At 45.0% G+C, this 27,240-nt stretch overlaps 1 protein-coding gene across 8 annotated transcripts in view; it reads right to left on the bottom strand.

The window, feature by feature from the left end:
- Positions 1–26,021, bottom strand: part of UCKL1 (uridine-cytidine kinase 1 like 1) — an 84,865-nt gene extending 58,844 nt beyond the window's left edge. For 3 of the 8 annotated variants that reach the window (XM_033962826.1, XM_033962819.1, XM_033962825.1), the window contains exons 1-5: positions 25,757–26,021; positions 24,716–24,909; positions 9,249–9,355; positions 8,453–8,623; positions 8,030–8,101 (exon numbers count right to left, since the gene is read on the bottom strand). In XM_033962826.1, coding sequence (XP_033818717.1) covers positions 8,030–8,101; positions 8,453–8,623; positions 9,249–9,355; positions 24,716–24,890 — 525 coding nt within the window. In that variant the 5' untranslated portion in view covers positions 24,891–24,909; positions 25,757–26,021. Of the gene's footprint in view, positions 1–8,029; positions 8,102–8,452; positions 8,624–9,248; positions 9,356–24,715; positions 24,910–25,603 lie in introns of those variants that run through there. The other 5 variants (XM_033962820.1, XM_033962824.1, XM_033962823.1 and 2 more) reach the window with 5 other exon arrangements.
- Between the last annotated feature and the right edge of the window lie 1,219 nt (positions 26,022–27,240).

The following is a 27,240-nucleotide window of genomic DNA, read 5'->3' as shown; positions in this document are numbered from 1 at the left end:
TTAAATCTATGGGAATACTTATTTTCTTGGATGACTTTTTCAAAGAGAAAGTGCTCAGTGCTCTTAGTTTCATGATGGATGTGGTGTACCAGTTATCAAAGAGAAAGCATCCACAAACTTTTCATTGGCCTGAAGTTTTGAAAATAGCCCAGAGAAAACTCGATTTCTGTCATAGAACTACAACTCTACCTTCTTGCAGGATTTGGAAACAGCAGCCGTGCACAAAGCCCCGTTTGGCCGATCATTAACTCATACCAAAATCTGTGCACAATGCACAGCATGAAAATCCCCACACTTCAAAATCATGCCATCGTAGGAGCTTCAAGTAGCAGCTCTCATCTGATGATTTGCCAAGATTTTTCCCTGTATTGTAAGGGATAGAATTTTTTTTTTTTACACAAAAAAAAAACAAAACACCTCTCTTCTGAGCTGCACACCTTAAGCACTGCAGTTCAAATAGCAAACAGCACTGGAACCCAGTGAGAAAACTCTCTTTGCTACCCATAGATGCATACAACTGATTAATAATGACTTGCCGTCCTGCCTCCTTTGGGGGTCGATGGGCATTTGCTGTGACTTAGGAAAGATCAGAGCAACTGACCCCCTTCCTTTGCCAGGAAATTCAAGTGGCAGAGGCACAACTCAGATTCTGCTCCCTCTCAAGAAAAAAATGACGTTACAAACCGAGTAACAATCCAGGAGACCAAAAACTAAGCTTTCCCGAGGCAGAAACCCCCCACATGGTCTTGATCACCCTGCTTGCAGGAACTGAAGGGAACTTGACACCTTTATTTCTCCCAGAGTCTTCCCAGACTCACTGCAGCCACACGATCTGAGCAGAGGCATTATCAGCAGCTTTGTGGGAGGTATTGTTTACACTCAACACAGCAGGATTATTCTGCTTTCTGGAGACAGGGAAACATACCCAATCAGAGAACAGAGCCTGGTTAAAGAACCAGAAAAATAGCTCAGTAACCCTCCCGAGCAAAACTGGAGGCAACCTGAAGACTGCCCTTCAGATTGGCTTCTAATGTGCCGTCCCGTGCTTATAAATCGGCAGTGATTTGTATTTATTTCACAGGCAGCTGCCTTAGCCCATAGCGAACTCATGCTTCGGGGCTCTAAGGTGTGCGTGCCAGCTTCCCTTCTCTTCCCCCCCCCCCAGGATGTAACTTTCGGTTTTGGAGGGAAGAGAAGGGAAGTAGGCACACACACCTTAGAGCCCCGAAGCATGAGTTCGCTACGGGCTAAGGCAGTTGCCTGTGACATAAATACAAATCACTCAATTCGCGTCTCCAAGCCAGTGAGAGGTGGTTTTTTTGTTTTTTTATGTTGAGCAGTGGCAGCATCAGCAGGATTTGCGATAGATGACAGCCGAGCGGTCATCTAAATTAGCCGGGCGTAGCGCCCGGCTGAAAGGCCCTGGGGGGAACACTGCACTAATTCGTTGCTCCCCCATATGTACCTTTTGTGCTGCATGACATCATTACTTGTCAGCCAATCCATTAACAGAGGCTGTCCTTAAGTTTGAACAAAGACCTTTTAACATGAAAATAAAAGTTTGAGAAATCATATTTTCGTTTACATTCATTTCTGAATATACATAACCATCTTATAACATAGCCAAAGAAAATTTTAAATCTAAACCTGCTTATCTGTTTCAAGAGAGCCAGCATTTAAAAATGCTGAAAAGTTCATGTCTCTGTTAGCACAGAAAAAAAAGGGAGGGGCTGTTCCCCCCTGCTCTGAAAAACTGGCAGTTTCAAGTTTTACTGACACACACACAGAAACCCCAGATGTTGCCTCCCAGTCTCCCTTTATGTTTCTTTATGTTTCAAATATATAAAATATGTTTTTCAAAACCCACTCTCATGTTTAGTATACCTTCACACATCATTCATACATTATTCATTCGGGGCCCCTTTCATCCACAGATCCACACAATATATTTCATTCATATTTAATGCAAGAAAGCTTTTCTTCTATGCCCAGTATACCCAGCTCAAACACATCTGTTATCAATTAGACCCACGAGACTCAAGGCGGGAAATGAACAAAGACAGACAAAGAGAAAATCACTAACACGAAATGGAGTCACTACCTCAAGATGGAGTTCTTAATATCTTTCTATGTATCATGTATATCCTGATTTCCTCTATGTTCTGGCTTAATAGCAAAATACATAAAAAGAATATTATTATGCTTTTCCTTAATATTAATCTATAGTGTGTTTTTCTGGCTTTGGCTACATCCATATTCAGATTTTTATTCACCAACTTTTCGTACGCTTCTATTGAGCCTGGCCTTAACTAACACATATGCTTGTATCTAACTAGAGTTACCCAGAACCATACAAAAAGCAGGTGTTTTTGTAGAAAAAAAACTCTACAAAATACTGCACCATCATGTCCTGCACTGTCCATTCCATTAATGTACCACAGCTATCGCCCCCTACAGTCCACGAGCCACTGTTCACAGGGTGGATCTAGAACAGGGGTGTCCAATCTGCGGCCCAAGGGCTGCATGCGGCCCCGTGAAGTATTTTGTGCGGCCCTGGTCAAGGGCGATGCAGTGCTTTCCTCTGCTGCCCCCGGGTGTTTACCGTCTTGCTGGCTCCCTCCTCTGTCTTTCTGCAGTGTTTGTGCGTTCCCAGAAAATTTTTTTCGGGTAATGCAGCCCAGGGAAGCCAAAAGGTTGGATACCCCTGGTCTAGAATGTGTCCATAGAAGTAATGCCACTGAGAGACGCCGTGTAAGTGGATTGGGACTGCACAGGGGGAAAACACAGTGGCCCGAAATTCAGAGCACAAAAATTTCAAAAATGTTGCAAAGGTGTCTGGCTCCTGGGGCATAGGTCACATTAAAGTGGCTAAACTGAGTTTTTCTGAGGCTGTGCAGGGTCCGCAGCCTGGCAGAAGGAATTACCACCCTTGGCAAGCTCTGAAACCCATGAAAGCCTCCCCGCTGGGCTAGCTGAGCATTTGGTCACCTGCTTCAGCAGGAGAGAGGCTAAGCCGGACACTGTGCGCCCCCCCCCTTTCCGATTGCGCCACACAACACATGGCACCAAAACGCTCTAAAAGCGTTAATATTGTGCAATCCTGGTAAGAATCCACAAGAGGAGAGCTCTTAATACAGCTAATAGCAAAATGCAAATTCACATCAGAGTCCCTCCCTACTGCCTAATATAAGTCTGTTAAAGGCATTAATGAGTTTTTCATAGTAATGAAATAATTATTGGATTATTGCAATTCCATTTACCTAAGCTTAACAAAGAAAAGCCTCCACAGACTCCAACTAATCCAGAACACCGCGGCCAAACTTATCTTCTCAAAAAGTAAATTTGACCATGTCACACCGCTCCTATCCAAACTCCACTGGCTTCCCGTTATTTCCAGGGTCTACTTTAAATGTGCCTGCCTAACCTTCAAGATCCTCCACGGTATCCTTCCTCCTTTTATCCCTCTATCCTGGAATTCCTCAAATCCAACCTCCACTAGATCCACTCAAAAATTAAAACTATCCTACCCCTCCTTAAAAGGCATCTCCCTTGTTGGTAAACTTGGCTCTTCCCTCCCTTTCAGAATCACTCAGCTCTGGAACAGTCTCCCTTCCCCTCTCCGCAATTTGAGCCCCCTTCTACCATTCCGTAAGCATCTGAAGACCTGGCTCTTCTCCAGAACGTAACCCCGTCCCGCTCCTGGCACTCTCACACCAACCTCTCTTCTCTCATACTTATATAATTCCACTGGAGTTCCGTTCCTTCCCTAACCATGTAAACCGTGTCGAGCTCCATCTGCGGAGATGATGCGGTATATAAACCCAAGATTTAGATTAGATTAGATTAGAATTATGACCAATGAGGAGGCTTGCTACATTTACTCAAACTATACAAGAAAAAGACAGTTTGAGTGTAGCCGCTGAGGTCATTATATACTAAGTTAATGAAATGATTTTTGACTGAGTATATTCAAGACAAATGAAATTGCATTGAAATGTTATTGGAAGATTGACTACTTATTTATTCATATTTAATCAAAAGAAGTGATTTTATGAGTGTGGCTTAAGTTTTGGACTGACTTCACTCTTAAATTGTTATTTATTATTGGCCTTTAAGTGTGTGATTCTCACAAACTTTCAACATGTGTACTCACTGTGACCTGAGAGGATCAGTTAGAAGTGCTGCAAGCCTGCATTTAGCCCTCTCACAGTAGCTGGATGAGAATAATCACTCCTGAAATGCTGGGAATGCTCCTACAAAGCTGATCTTCAGACTGCCAGTAAAACTCCAATGTCTGACTATACCTCCACCTTTGTGGATCATCAGATGTGCACCACTGAGCCTCCTAAGGGCGCCTAACAGCCTGCGCTCGACCTCTGATTTACAGAAGGTAAGACCACTTCAGGGATGGCCCTGAGCTCTGGAAAAAACTATGCAGGTTGGCCAACAGGTACCCAGAGGGATCGGCCTGACAGCTACATACCAAAGTTTAAATTCTTAAGCAGGCAGAGCTTTAAAATTGCTCCAAGCACTAAATTACCCAAAAAGGGGACGAAATTACATTGAATTAAAACAATAAAATGGGGAGAGCAGAACACACACAACTGCATCCATGCATACAGAAGGAAAAAACTGTAGAGGGTGTTAAACTGCACAGTGAAGTACTATACAGGCAGAATGAAAAATCCAGAGTGGATTCCTTCTGCAGGGAAATAACCCTACTGTCTAGAACACGAGTAGGGAACTCTGGTCCTCAAGAACCGTATTCCAGTCGGGTATTCAGGATTTCCCCAATGAATATGCATGAGATCTATTTGCATGCACGGCTTTCTTTTTTTTTATTTTTTAGTTCAATTTGTTTATTGAAAATTTTGAAAAACAGAAAACATAACGGAAAATAAATCTGAAATATACATAACCAGGATAATAGGCAAATGAATACAATCAAATTAGTGATCTGCATTATCCATAGAATCCGATAATGATAGAGAAGAAAGAAGAAAAGGAATAAGGAAAGCTGAAAAAAGGGAAAGAACGTAATCGTGGTTATAGTTAAAGAATGGTCTAGGAGTGAGAAGCAAGGTACCTGTCAAGGAACGTCCAAGGAGAGGAGGAACAGAAGGCATCAAAGATATAGAGCGTTTCTCAGCAGCATACTTTTCGTGTTTGTTATACATACATACAGAATTCCTCCAGAATGTATAATCCAGGTGGGAGGCAGACTTCCAATTCTTTAGGATATGCATAATTGCAGTGGCCATCATCACGTCTAGGAGTTTAGAAGGGCAATCCATAGAAGCAAAGCAGGGATGTTGCGAACGAAGTAGAATAATGTCAAAAGAAATAGCCACATGAACATCTGTAATAGATTGGATAGTTTTCCAGATACTATTCCAAAAAGGACGTAAGCAAACGCAGTGAAACAGCATATGGTCCAGAGTGCCATCAGCGAGACGGCAATGCCAACAAGAGGAGTCCGGGCGCAATCCTGCTTTCCACATGCGATGAGGAGTCCATACCGCTTGCCACATAACGAAATATAGGGATTGAGCCACCCTGGCTGACAAGAGTGGGCAGTTGGTCTTGGACCAAAAAAGATTCCAGTTGATATCAGTGATGGGAGATGACAGCATGGAAGACCATTGTGTCAAGTCATGAGGTGAAAACGTATGTTTGAAGTCTCGTAGAATCTTATAGAAGACTGACACCGCCTTGCCTTGGGTCAGGATCAAGTCACTCCAATGGAAGAAAGAAACTTGCTGTGATGAAGGAGCTAAAGAAGGTACCAAGGCGTTGATGGATGATGACAGGTTCGTCCACTGAGAATGTGAATTCGCCATTGAAGGAAATTGAGAACAAAGGATATCAAAAGGGATAGTCTCGTTGCTGCTGAGAAGTTGGTCAACATACCAAATCCCTGCAGCTTGCCATTTTTTTTAGAAAAACATTTTACCTTTATGCTTAAGCTTCGGGTTATTCCAAATACACATTCGTACATTCCTACATAATGGGTACTCAGAGAATGCATCCAGATGTCGTATTGCCAGCTGCGTTGCATACACTGCTTTCAATACATATTCATTGGGGAAATCCTGAAAACCCAACTGGAATACGGCTCTCGAGGACTGGAGTTCCCTACCCCTGGTCTAGAATGTCTCACCTATTGCACTGGAAATGCAGGTATTTTTTCTGTCCCTAGTACACTCACAATCTAAGTTATGTAGCTGGGCCAATGGAGGGTTAAGTGAATTGCCCAGGTCACAAAGAGCTGCAGTGGGAATCAAATCCAGTTCAATTGTCCCAAAACCCCCTAGACAAATTTACAAACCTTCCTGTCACAAGGATTGCTACTAACATTCGGCTCACAATTCTCCTGGGTTTGTTTAAAGGAGAATGAAAAAGCCTCAAACTCTAGCCTGCCACTGGCTCATTAGTATGCAGAAAAGCATTAAACAGATACCTCATTGGCATAAAAAACCTCCTTCTACCCAAACACATTCAGTTTTGAGCCAATTTACTTATAATTTAGCAAATACAAATGCTGTTTTGTTTTCTAATTTCATACTACAATTGCACATACTGTGAACTATTCAAATATCCTTTAACTGATTTTATAAAGGAAACCAGCTCTATGTAGACTCAAACGTTACAATAGTGTGCTTCTTGTACAACCATTCAAAGTACAAGCTCAGTGTCCCATTGCTTACAACAATGTTCATATAATAAGCTTATCTTATCTTGAGGCACAATCTCAATATATCATTTTGGAGGAAAGGGGAGAGAGGGTCCAGAGAAGAGTGACTAAAATGGTTAAGGAACTGGATGAATTGCCGTACAGCGAGAGATTAGAGAAACTGGGCCTCTTCTCCCTTGAAAAGAGGAGACAGAGGGGACATGATCGAAACATTCAATAGACTTAGTAGATAAAGACAGGTTGTTCACCCTCTCCAAGGTAGAGAGAACGAGAGGGCAAACGTAACAAAGTTCTTCACCCAGAGAGTGGTAGAAAACTGGAACGCTCTTCCAGAGGCTGTTATAGGGAAAAACACCCTCCAGGGATTCAAGACAAAGTTAGACAAGTTCCTGCTGAACCGTAACGTACGCAGATAAGGCTAGTCTCAGTTAGGGCACTGGTTTTTGACCTAAGGGCCGCCGTGTGAGCGGACAGCTGGGCACGATGGACCACTGGTCTGACCCAGCAGCGGCAATTCTTATGTTCTTAGATGCTTAAATACCTTTGTGGCATAAGTGCACATGAGGCGAGTCTCTTTCAATTGAAAGAAAATTCTGGATTGAGGGGGGCTTAGAAAGAAGGTGAAAGGGGACAGACTCAGAAGTAACCTCAGAAAATACTTTTTCACAGAAAGAGTGGTGAATGCATGGAATGGCATCCTGGCAGAGTTGTATCTGAATTCAATAAAGCTTAGGACAAGTACCGGTATGTTAGATATCTAAGGGCAATATGGTTTTTATCTGCCTTCATTTTTCGATGGTTTTTTTTCTAGGTTTCTATGACTCATACCCATGGTAACACTTCACCTCTTTTCACAAAGTATTGCTTTTGTGAATTTGTGCTACCCAAATAGGACTCTGCTTTTTACATTAATCATACCATACTGATTCTTGTATCCTGTAAATGTCGACTAGGAATCACTGCGACTTACATAATATTAGAAATGATACAGAGGTATAGACCACATATTTGAATACATTATAACAGGTCAGTGCAGTAACTTGTGGTTGCTTGACATCTGGCCATTCCTGCTCCAACGAGCAACTGAAGGGAAATGTCACTGGAGCTAGCAGAGCCTCTCCGAGAATGGATCTCATCTGGCACATGGCTTTCAATTCTACTTATAATAATAATAATAACAACTTTATTTTTGTATACCGCAAGTACCACCAGCAGTTCAGAGCAGTTTACAGAGGAAGAGACTATGCATAGCCAGTGATGTTACAGAGAATAGTTTCGAGTTACATTGGTGTCAGGCTCACTAATTCTGCACAAAACATCCAGTTCCCTGCTTACCTTCAGTAGTTCCTTATCAGCAAATGCCATGATCCCTTCAAATATAATGACATTGGCACCATACAACGTTTTCTGCAGAGAAGAAAGGAGTATTTGGTTCACATAAGCCAGATTCTGCTACAAATATAAACTCTTCTTCTATTTCTTTGTACAAGATAGCACAGGCCCTACTGATTTTAATGTGTATAATGTTTTATAATTTGTTTAAGTTATTTTCAGAGAGCATATTGTCATTTTCATGTCTTTTTGACTGCAATCCCCGTGAGTATTTCAGATAAATAAAAACCTCCCTATTTTAAGCCTCAGATGTCTTCCCCATCATACCTGTTGCCCCCTTTCACTGCCACCGCTCTCTTCTCCTGCTCCTGCCCTTGCCTTAACCACTCAATCATCTAGACATTCATTCCCTAAGCCTCATCATACCCAGTCCTTCTTCCGGCTGTGGCTGGTAAAGTCATAGACAGGAATCTTCACGCTCCTTCCTTGCTTCAGTTTCTTCAAAGTGCAGATGATTAAATCAAAATCAAAGGCATCAGGGTGATCAAAGTTTAAGTCATTGCTAGCTGCTTGTTCCTGCTGCTCTTTGGTCAGCACCTGTCAAAGACAAAGATCAGACTAGAAGTGAAGAATGAGGCTGTGCAAGAGAAGCAGGGGCATGTGCAAAGAACCATACCAAGTAAGAGAAACTGGCCTGAAACAGCAGGAACAAACCATAATCCCAAAACCAAAGAACAGATTCCATTTCTAAGTTTAATGCGTGCATTACTGCTCCTTGCCTTCAGCTTATCCTGGATGGGGTTTTTTGGTAGAATTCATCCATCCCATCTTACTCAGTGGGACATTCATGATCTAACCCTATTCCCTATAATTTACATTCAGTCCCTCACCATGCACACCCAAACTGATAAACATATTCGTTTCTGCAACATAATCCCTCCACCAGCAGATAAACAAATGCATCCCAGCTATGAACTCCTTTTTGTTTCATGACATACATGCTCATTCCTCCACACAAGCGTCCGCCTCCCACAGATATACATGCTTTTCTCCCACAATAAGCCCCTTCCCGCTCCCTCATGGAATGTTTATTCTTTCATACATTCCATCCTCTTCTTTGACATACCCAAGCAAACCCAACCCACCACCCTTGAGACACATCTTCCTCCTGGCACGTACTACTCTCAGCCCTACCATAAAATACCCATATCCATTACTTCACCTTATAAAAAGAGTCCATGGAAAGCAGCACCACCCAAGGCACATCCAGAGCTTCAATGATCAGCCTGGCTACTGTTGTTTTTCCTGAGGCACTGCCACCTCCCAGCCCTGATCCACACAAGATAGGAAGCAAATAAAATATTTGTTTACTCATTGGTTCATCACTGGAAGCTATGGTAAAATTATGTTCTCACCTGTTAATTTTCTTTCCTTTAGAAGCAGCAGATGAATCCAGACAAGTGGGAATAGCTCACATCGACCAGCAGGTGGAGATAGAGAAACTGATTAACCGTTGGCCTTATAGCCCGGTATTCTCTCTGTCCATTCAGTTATGCTCCTTGCCCAAGCATCCCGAGATAGGAGAATGAGCCTCTTAAAAAACTTCTTTCCAGTATCAAATGCAACAATGAAACATTACTGAATACAACTACCAACAATAACCCAATTGGAAAATAAACAAAGACTGCCCCCGAACACCTATATAGATATTGAAGTTAAAGGGTGGGGCTCTGGATTCATCTGCTGCTTCTAAAGGAAAGAAAATTAACAGGTGAGAACATAATTTTACCTTCCTTAGCAAAGCAGCAGATGAATCCAGACAAGTGGGATGTAGCAAAGCAAAACTCAAATTGGGTGGGAAGTTAATGCCGCCTCCGCAATCACAGAAGCGCCAAAACTAACCTCCTCACTGGCTGCCACATCCAACCGGTAATGCTTTGAAAATGTATTTCCCGACGACCAAGTAGCCGCCCTGCAAATCTCCTCTAAGGAAAGACCCCCGGACTCCGCCCATGACGTAGCTAAAGCCCGAGTTGAATGAGCACGAAGTTGCTCTGGCACTTGCTTCCCTGTCAACAAATAAGCCGAAGCAATTGTCTCCTTGACCCAACGCGCAATGGAAGCTTTCGACGCGGCCATTCCCTTGTTTTTCCCCGCGAACAAAACAAAGAGGTGATCCGACCGGCGAAAGTCGTTAGTCACCCCCAAATAATGTAGAATCATCCGTCGCACATCCAGGAGACGTAACAACGAGTACTGCTTCCCCCAATCTTCCTTCCGAAAGGCCGGGAGGAATAAACACTGGTTCATATGAAAGGAAGACATCACTTTCGGCAAGAAGGACGGTACCGTTCGAACCGATACACCAGCATCCGAAATCCGCAAAAAAGGATCCCTACAAGATAGCGCCTGCAATTCAGACACCCGTCTTGCCGAAGCCATAGCCACCAAAAACACTGTTTTCAAAGTGACATCTTTTAGCGTAGCCATGGATAAAGGCTCAAAAGGCACCATTCGTAACCTCCCAAGGACCAGCTTAAGACTCCATGAGGGACACGGTCTCTTCATAGGAGGTCTGATATGGTGAACTCCTTTTAAAAATTGGACTACGTCGGGCTGTGATGCCAGCGACAAACGAGAAATCCGGCCCCTGTAACAAGCAATGGCCGCTACCTGAACCTTCAGAGAATTATAGGCCAACCCTTTAGCTACGCCCTCTTGCAGAAAGGAAAGAATAGCCGATAAAGACGCCCGAAAGGGCGAAATCCCGTGCCTCCCACACCACGAGTCAAACACTTTCCAGACTCTAGCATAGGAGGTAGACGTGGAAAGTTTCTTTGCTTGAAGAAGCGTGGCAATCACCTGCTCAGAATAACCTCTATTCCTTAGCCGTGACCGTTCAATAGCCAGGCCGTAAGACCAAAGTGGTACGGATCTTCTATGGAGATTGGACCCTGAGTTAGTAAGTCCCGAGTCACTTGAAATTTCAAACGATCGCCCGCATATAGTTGCATCAGATCTGCGTACCACGGACGACGCGGCCAATCTGGAGCTACCAGGATCACCAGTCCCTGGAAGAGAGCGATGCGTTGTAACACCCGACTTATCATTGGCCAAGGAGGAAATATGTATAGGAGGGAATTTGGAGGCCAAGGGAGGGTTAACGCGTCTACCCCCTCCGAGTTCAGTTCCTTGCGTCTGCTGAAGAACCGAGGCAGCTTTGCATTGCGAGACGAGGCCATGAGATCTATCTCCGGGAGCCCCCACCTTAGGACTAGCATATTGAACGCCTGAGCGGACAGCTCCCACTCCCCTGGATCGAGACGATTTCTGCTGAGGAAGTCTGCCTGAATATTTTCGTGCCCCGCAATGTATGCCGCCGAGAGGAGAGGAACATGCGTCTCTGCCCATTGAAACAGCAGCCTTGCCTCTTCGGCTAACTGAGGACTCCTGGTACCCCCCTGCCGATTGATATACGCCACTGCTGTGACGCTGTCCGAAAAGATCCTGGTTGGACGATCCTGAATCCTGGACTGAAATGCCAGAAGCGCCAGCCTGATAGCCCTCAACTCCAGCATATTGATCGACCACTGGGCCTCTACCGAGGACCAAACCCCCTGGATCGATGCTTGTAGGCACTGAGCCCCCCAACCCCGAAGACTGGCATCTGTCGTGATTACGACCCAATCCGGCGTCGCCAACGGCATGCCCCGAAAAAGATTGAACTCGTTGAGCCACCACTGCATGCTGGAAGCCGCTCGAGGAGTCCACTGGAGACGCAGATCGTAATCCTGGGACGCCGGGGACCACCGTGAAAGAAGAGACCTTTGCAACGGCCTCATGTGGAACCGAGCCCAGGGTACCACCTCTATAGCCGCCACCATCGAGCCTAGAACCTGTACATAATCCCAAACCCGAGGTCTCGGGGATTCGAGAAGTAGACGAACCTGAGACTGTAACTTCTCTCCCCGCTCTCGGGGTAGAAACACCTTTCCCTGACAAGTATCGAACATCACTCCTAGATGCACTAAGGATTGAGACGGGGACAGCGAACTCTTGGGAAAGTTGATGATCCACCCCAAAGACTGAAGGAGAGATATCACGCTCTGAGTCACCGACAAACTTTCCTGCCTTGAAGAGGCGCGGATCAACCAATCGTCTAAGTAAGGGTGAACTCGAATCCCCTCCTTGCGGAGACATGCTGCCACAACCACCATCACCTTTGAAAAAGTGCGAGGAGCTGTTGCCAGACCAAAGGGCATCGCCCGAAATTGATAATGCTGGCCCAGGATCGCAAACCGCAGAAACCTCTGATGCGGGGGCCAAATCGGAATGTGGAGGTACGCCTCCTTGAGATCGAGAGAAGTGAGGAACTCCCCCGGCCTCACTGCCGCAATGACAGACCGAACTGTCTCCATCCGAAAATGACGGATACTGAGAAATTCGTTGACTCGTTTGAGATCCAGCACCGGTCTGAACGACCCCCCTTTCTTTGGCACAATGAAGTAAATGGAATATCTGCCGAGTCCCACTTCTTCCTGTGGCACCGGCACCACCGCCCCCAGATCCAGAAGCACCTGAAGAGTCAATCGTACCGAGTCCCTTTTGGTCACCCCATTGCATGGGGATACCAAGAAAGAATCGGCGACGGGAGAGGCGAACTCTAACTTGTAACCGTCTCGAATAATTTCTAGCACCCACTGATCCGACGTGATATTGGCCCACTCCGCTACAAAAGCCGACAGCCTTCCCCCTAAGGGAATAGCGGAGGGAGCCAAGACCCCGTCATTGTGAGGACCGATTTGCTGGGGCACGGGCTGACTGAGCTGAAGGAGGTTTTGCTGCACGAAAGGAACCTTTCTGCGGAAACCTAGGCCTTGAAGCAGGGAAGGAACCATACGTGGACCTCAAACCCGGTTTACCTGTCCGATATCGGAAACGCTGTCTCGAGGTGGAGGATTTCAACGGGGGTCTAGGTCTATCTTCCGGCAACCTTTGGGTTTTGGTATCCCCAAAATCCTTGATTAATTTATCCAAATCTTCCCCAAAAAGCAAACGGCCTTTAAAAGGGAGCTTTATGAGCCGGAGCTTAGACGCTGCATCTGCTGCCCAATTACGGAGCCATAAAGACCTACGAGAAACCACCGCCAGAGACATTTGTTTTGAGGAAGCCCGAATAATATCATATAAAGCATCTGCTAAATATGCCAGACCTGATTCCAAATCAGCCAGTTCTACTGGAACCGAACCTCCCGACTCCATTAAATTATCAGTCATTAACTGAGACCACTGCAGACACGCTCGTGCCGCGTATGAACTACAAATTGCAGCCTGTAGAGTGACCGCAGCTACCTCGAAGGACATTTTCAAAGAAGATTCAATCTTCCTGTCCTGAGTATCCTTTAAGGCAACTCCCCCTTCAACCGGCAAGGTAGTCTTTTTTGTAACTGCGGCCACCAACGCGTCAACCCTGGGTAATTGAAATCTTTCAAGTTCCCTCTGAGCCACCGGGTACAATAGCCGCATGGCCTTTGCTACCCTAAGACTTGCCTCCGGCGTGTCCCACTGCGCCGTGATAAGTTCCTGCATAGCCTCATGCACTGGGAAGGACCTGGGTGGCTTTCGCGTCCCTGTCATAAGGGGATTGGTGGAACCAGAATTAGCCGCATCATCTTGCGAGATGTTTAAGCCTTGCAACGCTTTAGAAATTAATGAAGAAAGTTCTTCCCTATGAAAAAGACGTAGAGCGGACGGATCATCTACTTCCCTCCCCGGGGGATCTTCCAAGTCCAATACCTCACCCTCTTCAAGGGAGTCCGGAAGAGATAACGGGGAGACTGGAATAATATCACCCTCGTCCGCGGCTGCGAGTCTGCGCTTTTTTGCTACCCGTGAATCTCCGGGAGATACCGCAAGAACCGCAGCCGCACACAAAGGTTTGCTAGCAAAACCCGAAGTGGAAGTAGATGGAACCGGACGCTCTGACATACTCATAGGCACCGGCTGAGCAGGCTGAGAGCCCTGTAACAGAAAAGCTCGGTGCATTAACATCACAAACTCTGGCGAAAATGAAGTTGGCCCAAATCCAGCCAACCCAGTCTGATCCGAACAGAGGAGCGGACCCGCGGCTCCTCCCAGCGTCCCTGACGCCACTGCCTCCGCTGGCTTCCCCTCCTCCGTCCCAGTAGTTTGGTGTTTGGCCGACTCAACCACAAGGGAAGGGGAAATCCCATGCGCTTCCCCAACGCGGGACTGAGCCACTTCTGCTGCCTGAGAAGCCTCAGCCGGTGTATCTGAACACCCGGCTGAGCACAGACCTAGCAGTGTCCTTCGCTTACCACAGCGAGAACACCGCTTTGCAGCTTCTGCCGCCATTTCTTTCTGCTCGCTCAGAAACCCGCCCTCAACTCGCGACCCCGACCTGCCCTCGGTCGACGTCGCAACTCGTGTCGGATGGTCGGAACGCGGAGCGGGGAAACAAAAATCAGCAGAAGTACTCACCCCCAAAACGCGACGTTTACAACGCGAAGTTATGGCTGGCAGTTGTAAGTATAGCTGACCAAACAGGAACAGCACAGCACTAACAGGCTCTGTCTCCTTTTTTTTTTTTTTTTTTTTTTTTTAATACTGGAAAGAAGACCGCAGAGCCCAATGAATCCCTCAATCCTCCGGAGGGTAGGGTGGAGAAGGGACCTGGGAGGGCCCAGGTGTTCACCTAAAGCCGGCACCGCTCAGCCAGGCACCCCTGTCTAGCAGAAGAGAGCTAGTCTCAACAGCAGACTCAAGTCGCTCAGAAAGCACCCGGCACAGCCAAAATCCAGGAGCTAGAGGACTAGCTCACATTCCTGCTGGGAGATAGAGCAAACTGAATGGACAGAGAGAATACCGGGCTATAAGGCCAACGGTTAATCAGTTTCTCTATCTCCACCTGCTGGTCGATGTGAGCTATTCCCACTTGTCTGGATTCATCTGCTGCTTTGCTAAGGAAATTACAAATAAGCACATGTTCCAGTGATACTCAAGGGAATCTGTCCTTGTCCTGGAAGGGAATTCTTCAGTGTTCTGTTGAGCTAAATGAAAAAACAGCACCATGACCTATACCAACAATTAAAAGGTTAACAAAATAATAAATCAGCTGAAAATCAGATGTACTTATCGGAACAGATTACACCCAAATCATTCAAGCAGACAAAAGCTGCAAAGACATTCACTTACCTTATCTTTTGAGATATCTGTTATGCAATTTCAAACATTAAATGTACCATTGACTATAGGTGGCAAATGATTTATTTAGAACATAAGAATAGCTTTACTGGGTCAGACCAAAGGTCCATCTAGCCCAGTATTCTGTCTTCACAGTGCTAATTCAGATCATAAGTACCAGGCAAAAATCCAAATAGTAGCAATTATTGTAATTTAATATTTTGTACATCGCTTAGAATGTGGAATAAGCGATTAATCAAATACTTAATAAACTTGGAAACTTGGAACATTCCATGCTACCAATCCAGGGCAAACAGTGGCTACCCCCCCCCCAAAAAAAAATATCTATCTCAATAGCAGACCATGGACTTTTCCAACCCTTTTTTTAAACCAGCTATGTTAACCGCTCTTACCACATCCTCTGGCAATGCGTTCCAAAACTTAACTATTTTCCGACTGAAAAAATATTTCCTCCTATTGATTTTAAAAAGTATCTCCCTGTAACTTCATTGCGTGTCCCCTAGTCTTTGCAATTTTTGATGTAATAAAAAAAAAAAGATTCACTTGTACCCGTTCTACATCACCCAGGTTTTTGAAGATTTCAATCAATTATATCTCCCCTAAGTCATCACTTTTCCAAGCATAAGAGCCCTAACCTCCTTTAGCCTTTCCTCATACGAGAGGAGTTCCATCCCCTTTATCATCTTAGTCGCTGCTCTTTGAACCTTTTTCTAGTTCTGCTATATCTTTTTTGAGATAAGGCAACCAGAATGGAACGCAATACATTAAGGTAAGGTCACAACATGGAGTAATACTAGAAGATTAGGTTCTTACCTTTGTTAATCTTCTGTTAATTTCAAGAGTCCTTACGTTTGGTGCTCAATCCAAACCCAGGAGTGTGATACTCACACCTTTAAGCACTTCCCACACTGCCCCCCTTCAGTTTTGTCCCAAAGAAATTGATCACAAGGATAAAACACAAAGAAGAAGGGGTACAGGAAACTTCCCCACCAACATTATACAGTTTTGTTCTGCTCTGCAGCTTATAAAAGAACAAACAATAATAAACATGAAAACATGCAAAACATTGCAGCAATAATAAACATATAACGAAAAACAAAACCTAACTACTGCAAATACCTAGCAATGCACGGTAGTGTAAATAGCCCAGAAGATTGAAGGGACTATGGCCTCAGAATCGGAGCCTACGCATTGCCATAACAGTCACAGACTGGGAGTAATCTGCGCAGTGTAATCGCTCCTGCTCCAATCATCGGCCCACACACCTGCAATTTTTTAAGGGTTTTTTTCAAAGCAATTTTTTTAAAGATTTTTTTCAAAGCATTTAAATGAAATTACCACCCCTATGGGGTTATATGAAGATAAGTGCAAGCCAGGATATATACCTTCACTTCTCATTATTGTCTGGATACTATCCTGGCTTGCACTTATCTTCATATAACCCCATAGGGGTGGTAATTTCATTTAAATGCTTTGAAAAAAATCTTTAAAAAAATTGCTTTGAAAAAAACCCTTAAAAAATTGCAGGTGTGTGGGCCGATGATTGGAGCAGGAGCGATTACACTGCGCAGATTACTCCCAGTCTGTGACTGTTATGGCAATGCGTAGGCTCCGATTCTGAGGCCATAGTCCCTTCAATCTTCTGGGCTATTTACACTACCGTGCATTGCTAGGTATTTGCAGTAGTTAGGTTTTGTTTTTCGTTATATATTTATATACTGCTGGGTGATTAGTTTTAAGCAATAATAAACAACCTGCTGTGCGTAATGTAGAAGGCCTGGATGGCGAAAATAGCGCAGAAGAAGCAATAGCAGGGCGTGACAAGAGACCTTTCAGTCCTGATTAGAGGGTCTTATATACATGCAGACATAATAAACAAAAGACCAGGAAACCGATATATAGTGTAAGAAAATGGGAATTCCGTATTTATGTGAATTGCTAGGTAAAGCAAGATCATAAGAGAAATTAGATACATATATTGTGGAGGTATTAAAACTGCCTCCATGTCTCTTTCTGTCTCTCTCTGTCTCTTTGTGCAGTGTCCTCCTTGACTTCATGGCTTTAATTAATGGCAGACCTCTCAGTCTGGCTTGGGGGAAGATATAGGGTTTCACATACAGATAGTTAGCAATGTTACTTACCGTAACAGTTGTTATCCAGGGACAGCAGGCAGCTATTCTCACTAGTGGGTGACGTCATCCAACGGAGCCCTGATGCGGACGTCTGACAAGCATACTTGCTTGTAGAAACTTTCGAAGTTTCCAGTCGCCCGCACCGCGCATGCACAAGTGCCTTCCCGCCCGATGCACCGGGCGTGTCTCCTCAGTTCAGATAGCTAGCAGAGAAGCCAACCCAGGGAAGGTGGGTGGGACGTGAGAATAGCTGCCTGCTGTCCCTGGATAACAACCGTTACGGTAAGTAACATTGCTTTATCCCAGGACAAGCAGGCAGGTATTCTCACTAATGGGTGACCTACAAGATAACCCAAATGGGATGGTGGGAGAGTTGGCAACTTAGGAGAATAAATTTTGTAATACTGTTTGGCCAAACTGTCCATCCCGTCTGGAGAAAGTATCCAGACAATAATGAGAAGTGAAGGTATGAACCGAGGACCAAGTAGCAGCCTTACAAATCTCCTCAATCGGTGTCGATCTGAGGAAGGCTACAGAGGCTGCCATTGCTCTGACCTTATGGGCTGTGACTTTACTGCGAAGGGGTAATCCAGCCTGGGCATAGCAGAAAGAGATACAAGCCGCCATACAGTTGGAGATGGTGCGCTTACAGATAGGGCGTCCCAACTTGTTCGGATCAAAGGAGACGAAAAGTTGAGGAGCAGTTCTGTGTGGCTTGGTGCGTTCTAGGTAGAAAGCCAAAGCACGCTTACAGTCCAGAGTATGAAGAGCAGATTCTCCAGGGTGAGAATGAGGCTTTGGAAAAAACACTGGAAGAACAATGGATTGATTGAGATGAAATTCCGAGACCACTTTGGGGAGGAATTTGGGATGGGTGCGAAGGACCACCTTGTCATGATGAAATACTGTAAAAGGAGGATCCGCAACCAAAGCTTGAAGCTCACTGACTCGACGAGCAGAAATGAGGGCAATGAGAAACACCACTTTCCTTTTTTTTTTTTTTTTTTTTTAATTTATATTTTCAAATAATTACATACAAAATTGTACAAGAAATATTGAATACATCTTTTTCAATTCATTATTAAACAAATGAATATGAAACAAAAAGAAGAAGAAGAAAATCTCTTAAATATAGTCCACCTGTGAGGGAGAAAAAAGCTTAAGAAACCTCCTTGTGGGAATCAAGGATCAAAAATTAATGTATAATAAAAGGAAATTAAGCTCGAACATACATCAATGCGCTTCGGCATTGTAAAGACAGGAAAAAGAAGGCAAGTAAGTAAATATTTTGCCGATTGTGCAGGAGCCTCTCGCCGACACGACTTACTCCGTCGCCATCTTGGATCCCTCTGCCAAATTTAATTTAATTCTTTATAGTGTGTGGGGGGTGGGACAACACCTACGTCAACAGTAAAGTTAGAATAGGGTCATTAAATCCAGTGGTGTACCTAGTATATATGATAGCTAGTGCTGATCATTTTTTAACAACCCCCTCCTCTATATAAAAAAATATATTTTTAGTAATAATCCATGAGTCGCACAGCAAGGGTGCACCTAGGAAAAGGCAGCATCTTAAACACTGCATTGAACACTAGAACACCAACACACACATTGTAAAACTAAACAAACCAGATCCTACACAGTCAATTGATCCTGTAGTCGATGCTAACAGAAAGCCATGTCCTTTTCATACACACAGACAGATACACCCTCACCCAATATGGAATAATCACAAACTAAAAATAGAACTATGTAGACAAAAGTTAAACTGAACCAAGAAACCAGACTCTGCATACAATTCAACACCACAGAAACAGTGACACGTCTTCTAATACTGTGCAAAATATAAAGACAGTAGATGTAAATTTGAAAAAAACTGCTACATAACAATCACCACTTTACAAATTAACAAACAGAAATAAAACAAATAATGAGAAATAAGAAAATACCATTTTTGGGGACAGTATAGCAGGGGTGCCCACACTTTTTTGGCTTGCGAGCTACTTTTAAAATGACCAAGTCAAAATGATCTACCAACAATAAAATAAAAAAAATAAAATAAAATTTTTAAAAAACACACAAAGAAAATGTTATTTGTATTTGGGGTTTTTTTCCAGAGGTCAAGACAAATGACTTTAAAAATATGCAATGTCACCTCAGTAACAACTATACAAAAATGGACAACTATATATACCCTCTCCCCTTTTACTAAACCGTGATAAAGGTTTTTAGTGCCAGGAGCTGTGCTGAATGCCCCGTGCGGCTCTCAACGCTCATAGGCTCCCTGCGCTAAAAACCACTATCGCGGTTTAGTAAAAGGGGGCCATAGTGCAAAATATAGACAGCATATATAAATTCTCAAAACGGACACATTTTGATCACTAAATTGAAAATAAAATCATTTTTCCTACCTTTTTGTCTGGTGATTTTAAGAGTCTCTGGTTGCACTTCCTTCTTCTGAATGTAAATCCAATATTTCTTTCTGTCTCTTTCTTTCTCTCTCCCCCTGCCCCCCTCTTTATTTCTGCCTTTCTTTCTCTCTCCCCCTGCCCCCCCCCCCAAACCATCCCGCCGATTTCTCCACTTCCCCGATTCTTTCCCTACCCCCCAAGCCACCATGCTGATTTCTCCCTGCTGTTTCCCCAAGCCAGCCCAGGCACATACAAGCGCCGGACTCACAAGACTTCACTTCCAACGTCAATTCTAACATCAGAGAGGAAGTTCCAGGCCAGCCAAGCAGCGAAAATTGCCTTATTTCCTTTTCCTACTTATAAACTTTAATCAATACAGTTACAATACTGCTTGATTCTATGTAAAGCAACCAAAAAAAAAAAAATTCTACCTTTTGTCGTTTCTGCTTTAATCATCTTCTCTTCACTCTCTTCAGCATTTGTCCTCGCTTCTTTCATGTAACATCTGTCCTTTCTCTTTGCCCCTTCCACCCAGCCTCTGCCCTCTCTCTACCCCTTCCATCTACTGTCCATCCTCTCTCTGCCCCTTGCATCCTGTGTCCGCCCTCTCTGTTCCATATGGCATCTTCTCTCTTTCTATGTCCTTTCAATACAACTGTATATCCTGTGCCCTTTCTCTCCTTTGTATATGATTCATTTCAGCTTCACCCCTCTCCATTTTTTTGACTCCACCCCCTCCCCTATGCTCTGGCATCTCTCTTTATTCTCCTTTCTTCCCACTCCACCCCATGGTCTGGCATCTCTATCTCCTTCCCTTCTCTCCCCTCTCCTATTTCTCCCTCCTTCTCTGGCACCTCCTCTTCTTTATTTCCCTCTGGTCTGGCATTTTATGTCTCTTTAGTTTCCCTTCCCTCCCCCCATGCCTTGGCATCTCTCTCTTCTCCTTTCCTTCCTTTCTTCCCACTCCACTCCATGGTCTGGCATCTCTATCTCCTTCCCTTCTCTCCCCCCATGCCTTGGCATATTCCTCCTCTCCTATTCCTCCCTCTCCCTCCTTCTCTGGCACCTCCTCTCCTTTCTTTCCCTCTGGTCTGGCATTTTATGTCTCCTTAGTTTTCCTTCCCTCCCCCCATGCCCTGGCCTATCTTTCCATCTCCCCCTCCCACTCCATTATCTGGCATCTCTTCTTCCTTTCTCTCCTTCCTTCCTCCTGGTCTGGCATATGTCTCCACCCCCTCTATGGTCTGGTAGCTCCTTTCCTTTCCCTCCATCCCATGGTCTTGGCATCTCTTACCTCTCCTCTCCCTTCCCTGGTCTTCCTTCCCCCCTCTCCCCAAGTTGGTGCAGCAGCAGCAGCACTTCTCCTCCCCTAACCCCTCCCCAATTGAGTGCAGCAGTAGCATTTCTCTTCCCCCTCCCCCATTGGGTCTAGCAGCAGCAGCATTTCTCTCCCCCCCAATTGGGTGAAGCAGCAGCATTTCTCTTCCCCCTCCCCCTCCTTGGGTGCAGCAGCATTTCTCTTCCCATCCCTCCCATTGGCAGAGTCTCAAGCTTCCTCCATCGCTGACCTATCTTCCATAGGCCAGCAACGGAGGGAAGCTTACAACTTGCTGCTCTTGCTTGCTTCGGGCCTTCTTCGCTGCCGGGTCCTGCCTACTTTCTGTTTCCGCAAAGGCAGGATCCGTCAGCGAAGAAGGCCCAAAGCAAGTAAAAGCAGCAAGTACGGGTGCAGTACATGTTTTTCTCTGGTGTAGGGGGCAGCAGATATAGGCTAATGAGGTGCTCCGTGGCTGAGAGAGCTGTTACCTGCCAGACTTATTACTTCTGAAAGATGAGAAAAGTTTGATTTCCTCAGATTCGATCTATATAAAAACAAAAATCCCCATTTGGCTCTATGTTTTGTTTGTCACTGTGCAAAATGATATGCTGCAGTGGTCTCATTACAGAAATCTCGTTTGTGTGATTGCAGGCTTCCCTGATGTGAGAGGGGACCACGACTTTCTGCTTATTTTTCAACTTTCTTTTCTACAGATATTCCTGGATGCGGTTTTCCTGTTTAGTTTGCCCTAGTAATTTCTTAAAAAGAGGAAATCTGGCTTTTATTTAAACTTATCGGCTTACCTTGATGATGGATTTGTTAACTAATTTTATTGAGGTTTTGAACCTTTTCTGCCGTTTTCTATGAGAGTTTAATAGTCAATGCAGTAAACTTCTTTAAGTCACGCTCCAGGGCTCTAATGTGCGCGTGCCAGCTTCCCTTCTTTTCTCCCCCCACGGGACGTAACTTCCGGTTTTGGAGGGAAGAGAAGGGAAGCCGTCACGCACACATTAGAGCCCCGGATCGTGGGTTCGATTCGCATGATGGTGCAAAAAAAAAAAAAAAAGAAAGGCAGGAGTCAAAATACAATTTTCAGCGGCGAGTTATCCCAGGAAGGAGCATCGGCGGCAGCAGCAGCAGCAGGATTAGCCAGGCAGTCATCTAAATTAGCCGGGCAGAGCCACAAAATGCCCCCCCACGCGATTGGGGGCAGGAAAGACAGCCTGAACCCTGAAACCCAGAAGATATTTTACTCGGAACACATACAACCTGTGCTTAAACCAGAGAACAAGACAGCTCTCAGGGGAATGGACCCAGAGTTCAGGAAGGGTGGCACACAGCAGGCTAGCTCCACAGATCCACCGAAGTTTCTCAGTGAAGTAGCAGTTTGGCTCCACAGGACTGTGTCCTTTCCTCCAACAGAGCAAAGGGGTCTTAGGCACTCAAGCCACCGAAAAAGATGAACTTTTAGGTGAAAAAATAAGAAAAAGAGGCAAATCCAAAAGACACTTGCACGGATTGCTTGAGGAAATTGAAAACTACAGTAGGCTCTAACTCTCTAAGATGGAAGGAGCATGTGCTCAGAAAAGTGTTATGATTTCTGAACCAGAACGTATGCAGGTAAGGCTAGTTTCAGTTAGGGCACTGGTCTTTGACCTAAGAGCTGCCACGTGAGCAGACTGCTGGGCACGATGGACCACTGGTCTGACCCAGCAGCGGCAATTCTTATGTTCTGCAACCCCTGGATTGCGGGAAGGTATTGAACACCTAGCATACTGTTATAGGGGAAAATACCCTCCAAGGATTCAAGACAAAGTTAGACAAGTTTTTGCTGAACAAGAACGTGCGCTGGTAGGGCTAGTTTCAGTTAGGGTGCTGGTCTTAGACCGCGTGAGCGGACTGCTGGGCATGATGGACCACTGGTATGACTCAGCAGTGGCAATTGTTATAGGTAATCTTATATCTCGCAAAATGCTAGTAAAGTATAGTTCAAGGCGGGTTACAAAATCATGCCACTTGCACTGGCCACTACTGGAGATAGAATATTGGACTTATGCCATATTGATAAGCCAGCATTTTTGTTGCTTAGGATTTAAGTTTGTATAATAAATACACATTCTAGCAATTATAGCTCTTCTCATGTCTCCAAGGGCAGAGAATAGAACTACACTCCTCCTATTGAGCTGTTTTCACATTACAACCATCTCAAATGCTCCACTAAAATGTAGTTGTAGTTAGCCAGGAACTTTTACTCCTGGTGGAACTCTGCGCAATGCAGAAAATCTGCAGAATTGCACAGTCGCACAGAATCTCAACCGTGTCAGCATCTTTGGGTCATGGTACTGGTGCACACACTGCCTGCTGCTAACCCAGAAGTCTTTCCGCAGCAGAGGGGAGGTTTCTGGGTTAGCGGCAGGCAGCGTGTGAGTCGCTGCAGGTACCGTGACCCAAAGAAGGTGGCCTTAGAGTACAGGGGAGGAGAGGAAGGAAAGTTGGTGGCACAGGGGGAAGGAAGGGGTAAGAAGGAAAGTTGGTGGCACAGGGGGAGGGAGTGAGATGAGAGGAAGGAAAGTTGGTGGCACAGGGGAAGAGGCAAGAGGAAGGAAAATTGGTGGCACAGGGGGAGGGGCAAGGCGAGAAGAAGGAAAGATGCTGGCACAGGGAGAGGGGCAAGGCGAGAAGAAGGAAAGATGCTGGCACAGGGAGAGGAGAGGGAGACATGCATGGCGAGGGGAGAGGATGAAATTGCTCATAAGGGGGGGATACACAGGAAGGAAGAGATGGTGCATAGAAGGGGACAGAGAGATCTGACACAGGGCACAAGGAAGGGTGAAGAGAGGTGTTGTCATGGGGGTGGATGAGAGGGAGGGATACACAGGAGATAGAGGGGGGGGAGAAAGATGTTGGATCAAGGAACAGAACAAAGTTATGGAGAGATGCCTGGATATAGGAGTGAGGGCAGAGAATGGGAGAAATGCTGGACTAGGGGGGGAGAGTGCATCAGGGTCAGGCTACGAGGGTGGGGAGGGAAGGAAGAGATGACAGATGCAGGCTATAAGGTGGGTGGGAGGAAGGAAGACACTGAGAATGGTAGAACCCTTAGGGGTACAAGAGGGTGACAAGGAAACAAATGAGAACAGAGGGTAGAAATATGGTAATGAAGGTACATTGAAGATGAAAGGGAATGGAGGGCTGAGGGAGGAATGAGATGGGGAACCGGAGAGAAGATGGAAATTTGATAGGTAGCTGAAAAGTGAAAAAGAGAACAGTAAGATAGAGGCAGGTGTAGAGAAGGAATAGGCAGGAGAGAGTAGAAGAGACTAATGGGTAGCAGTCACTTGAAGGAGAATTAGCAGATGGACAGGAAAGTAGAAAAACAAAACTGGAACCAACAAGATGGAAAAATAAAACATCCAGACAAAAAAGGTAGAAGAAAAACATTTTAAATTTTGACAAACAAACTTGTAGAATTTGCTAATTTTGTGTGCAGAATTTTGAAATTTTTTTGTGAGGAATTCCACCAGCAATAGAACTTTGCATGCAACCACACACAAAGGGCAAGTGACAGCTGCACGACTTGTCTTTCTGCAAAGTAATACCTTACCAATGACGAATGCCTCTTTGGACTGGGTGCCATGCTCATTATACCATGGTGGGCGCCCTGCAGTGTAAATTGTCCTCTTGCTGGTCAGCAGAACGGGTGGTTCCGATTTGCACTGGCTTGTACTTCGTTTACGTGGCGACTTACTTGCATTCATGGGTGGTAGGAGCCTGTCCATAGTCTCCAAACCAGCGCTGCTGTGGGAGAGACAGGGCAAAGGAATCAGAGCTCTGCAATGCGGGGGAAGGGGGAATTTTGGTTCTAGCTCACACCTTTTTCAGTAGCTCCACATGTTGAGTTACATTCAGGAAACAGAAAAATTACTTTTTGAATCAGGACACTTATTGCATTGAACTTTTCCAGCAACTTAGCGGGTTCTCTGAGGAAGCCAGGGCGGCGAAACGCGTCAGAACCCAGCTGAACTCACGCTGTTGGCATTTTTCAAGCTAAGTCTATTTTTGAAGTCACAATTTTGAAGTTTCTTTATAGTTGGACATTACGTTTCTTTATATGGAGTAAGTGAATTATATGAGAACTTTTCAAATAGCACTTTGAATCACCTTTAACTGTACAATGGTGCCATGATAGATACCATAGGAATCTCTACAGGGGCTAGTCCCCATATTGAGTTCTTACAATCCATCTTGGAGTCTGAGCACTAACTCAAGGTTAAAAGGCATTTAAAGTTGCTGTATTGTTCCTATACCAGCGTTAGTGAGTTACATTCAGGTACACTAAATATTTCCCCAGACAGTTTACAATCTATGGGGGGTCGATTACAAAGGCACGCTAAATGCTAACACGTCCACAAAATACAATGGGCGCATTAGCATTTAGTGCGCTTTAGTAAAATAAATAAATAAGACCCCCCCTCGCCAAGTCTGTACCTACTTTTATCATTAGGCTGGTCTTCCTTGCAGTTGCTGCAGTAGCACTGAAGCGCTATTGCTCCAGCCTCATAACACAGGAGAACTACAGGAGAAACGGGGAGCATTATCCCTTACTCTTTTATATTTATTTACCTCCCCTCGCTTCTGCACTCACCGGAGAACCCGAACACGCAACAAACGGAACTTTTGTCAGAGGAGCGATGCCATTTCCGTTTTCCCGGACACCGTTCTTGAATGTTTTAGTTTCGCTGTTTCCGGTTCCGTAGTCACTGCTAGTATTTCACCTTGGACAGATGAACTTCCGGTTAGGGGCATTCCGGCTGGGGCTATAGAAGCCCCCACCAGTGAAACAAATCTTGTCCTGGCATGGTTACAGTACAGAAGTTGCCGGGCGTGCTTCCAACTGTCAATGCAAGGACTCCCCGAGCACGGTTAGTTCTTCCTCTTCCGGCAGCAGCAGCCTTCGTAACTCGCTGGTGTCGGTCCTTCCTCTCTGTGTCGGGTCTAGTGCTGTCCGAATCAGTGAAAAAGTGTTCGATTTGATTTGGCCTATTGAATAGATTTTTCGATTCGATTCGCTTTTCCTGCCCAATTGGGCGTTTTTTTCAAACATCCTGGCGGGTCTATTTTGTAGTCTCATCACCCCCCCCCCACACACACACTTTTACCATGTCCAACCCCAAACCAGTGCTGTGGTGTAAACAAAAAAAAAAAAAAATATATATATATATATATATATATACACAGTATTTTCCTTTCTCTGTTAAGTCCTAGCTCACACTGGCTGTCTAACAGCAGCTCTGACAGGATACACATTTCAAATCTGATATACTGTAATCACAAATTACGAAATAAAATTATTTTTTCTACCCTTTGTTGTCTGGTCATTTCGTTGATGTTGGTCCCAGGTTCTAATTTTTGTTTGTCTTCTGTTAACTTGCAGGGTCTGCTGCCCATTTGAAATTATGGTCTTTGTGCTCACCGTCCATATTCTATCTCTGTAACTGCCCTTCCACTGCAATATCTAACATTCCTTTTTCTTTCCCACTATCTACCACCTCTCTCCTTCTTTCCCTCCTTCCATGTGGATCTCTCTCTGCCTCCCCCCCCCTCCCCTTCTTGTGTCATATCTCCATTCCTCCGTTCATCAGTTAAGTCAGTCACTCTTAGCGTTATCCTTCTTCACTGCCAATTCCAGACTTTGTTCGTTTCATCTAGCTGCCCCCTATGCCTGGAATAAATTACCTGAGTTTGTCCTTCAAGCCCCTTCCCTTGTTTAAAAGCAGACTGAAAAACCTTAACCCTATTCCTCTGCCTTCCAACCCAGCCTGCTGATTCCCCTTAACTGTATCCATGACATTTGGGCTGAGGAAGTTTGACCATGTGACACCCTACTACCGGCAGCTGCATTGGCTGCCAATGGAGGCGCGCGTAAAGTTTAAATTTGCCTGCTTCTGCTTCAAAGCACTACACGGACTTGCCCCTAAATATATAACTGACCTTTTCGTCTTCTCAGCCAACAGACATAACAGAAGCTCACATTCCAACTTCGTTTCCCCCCCAGTGAGAGGTTGTAAACTGAAAAAACACCATGAACATCTTCTCTCGCACCAAGCAGCATCATGGGGTAAAGACCTA

The sequence above is a fragment of the Geotrypetes seraphini genome, chromosome 11 (assembly GCF_902459505.1).
Source record: "Geotrypetes seraphini chromosome 11, aGeoSer1.1, whole genome shotgun sequence".
NCBI classification, from domain to species: domain Eukaryota; kingdom Metazoa; phylum Chordata; class Amphibia; order Gymnophiona; family Dermophiidae; genus Geotrypetes; species Geotrypetes seraphini.
This window is presented reverse-complemented; position numbering and strand designations above follow the sequence as displayed.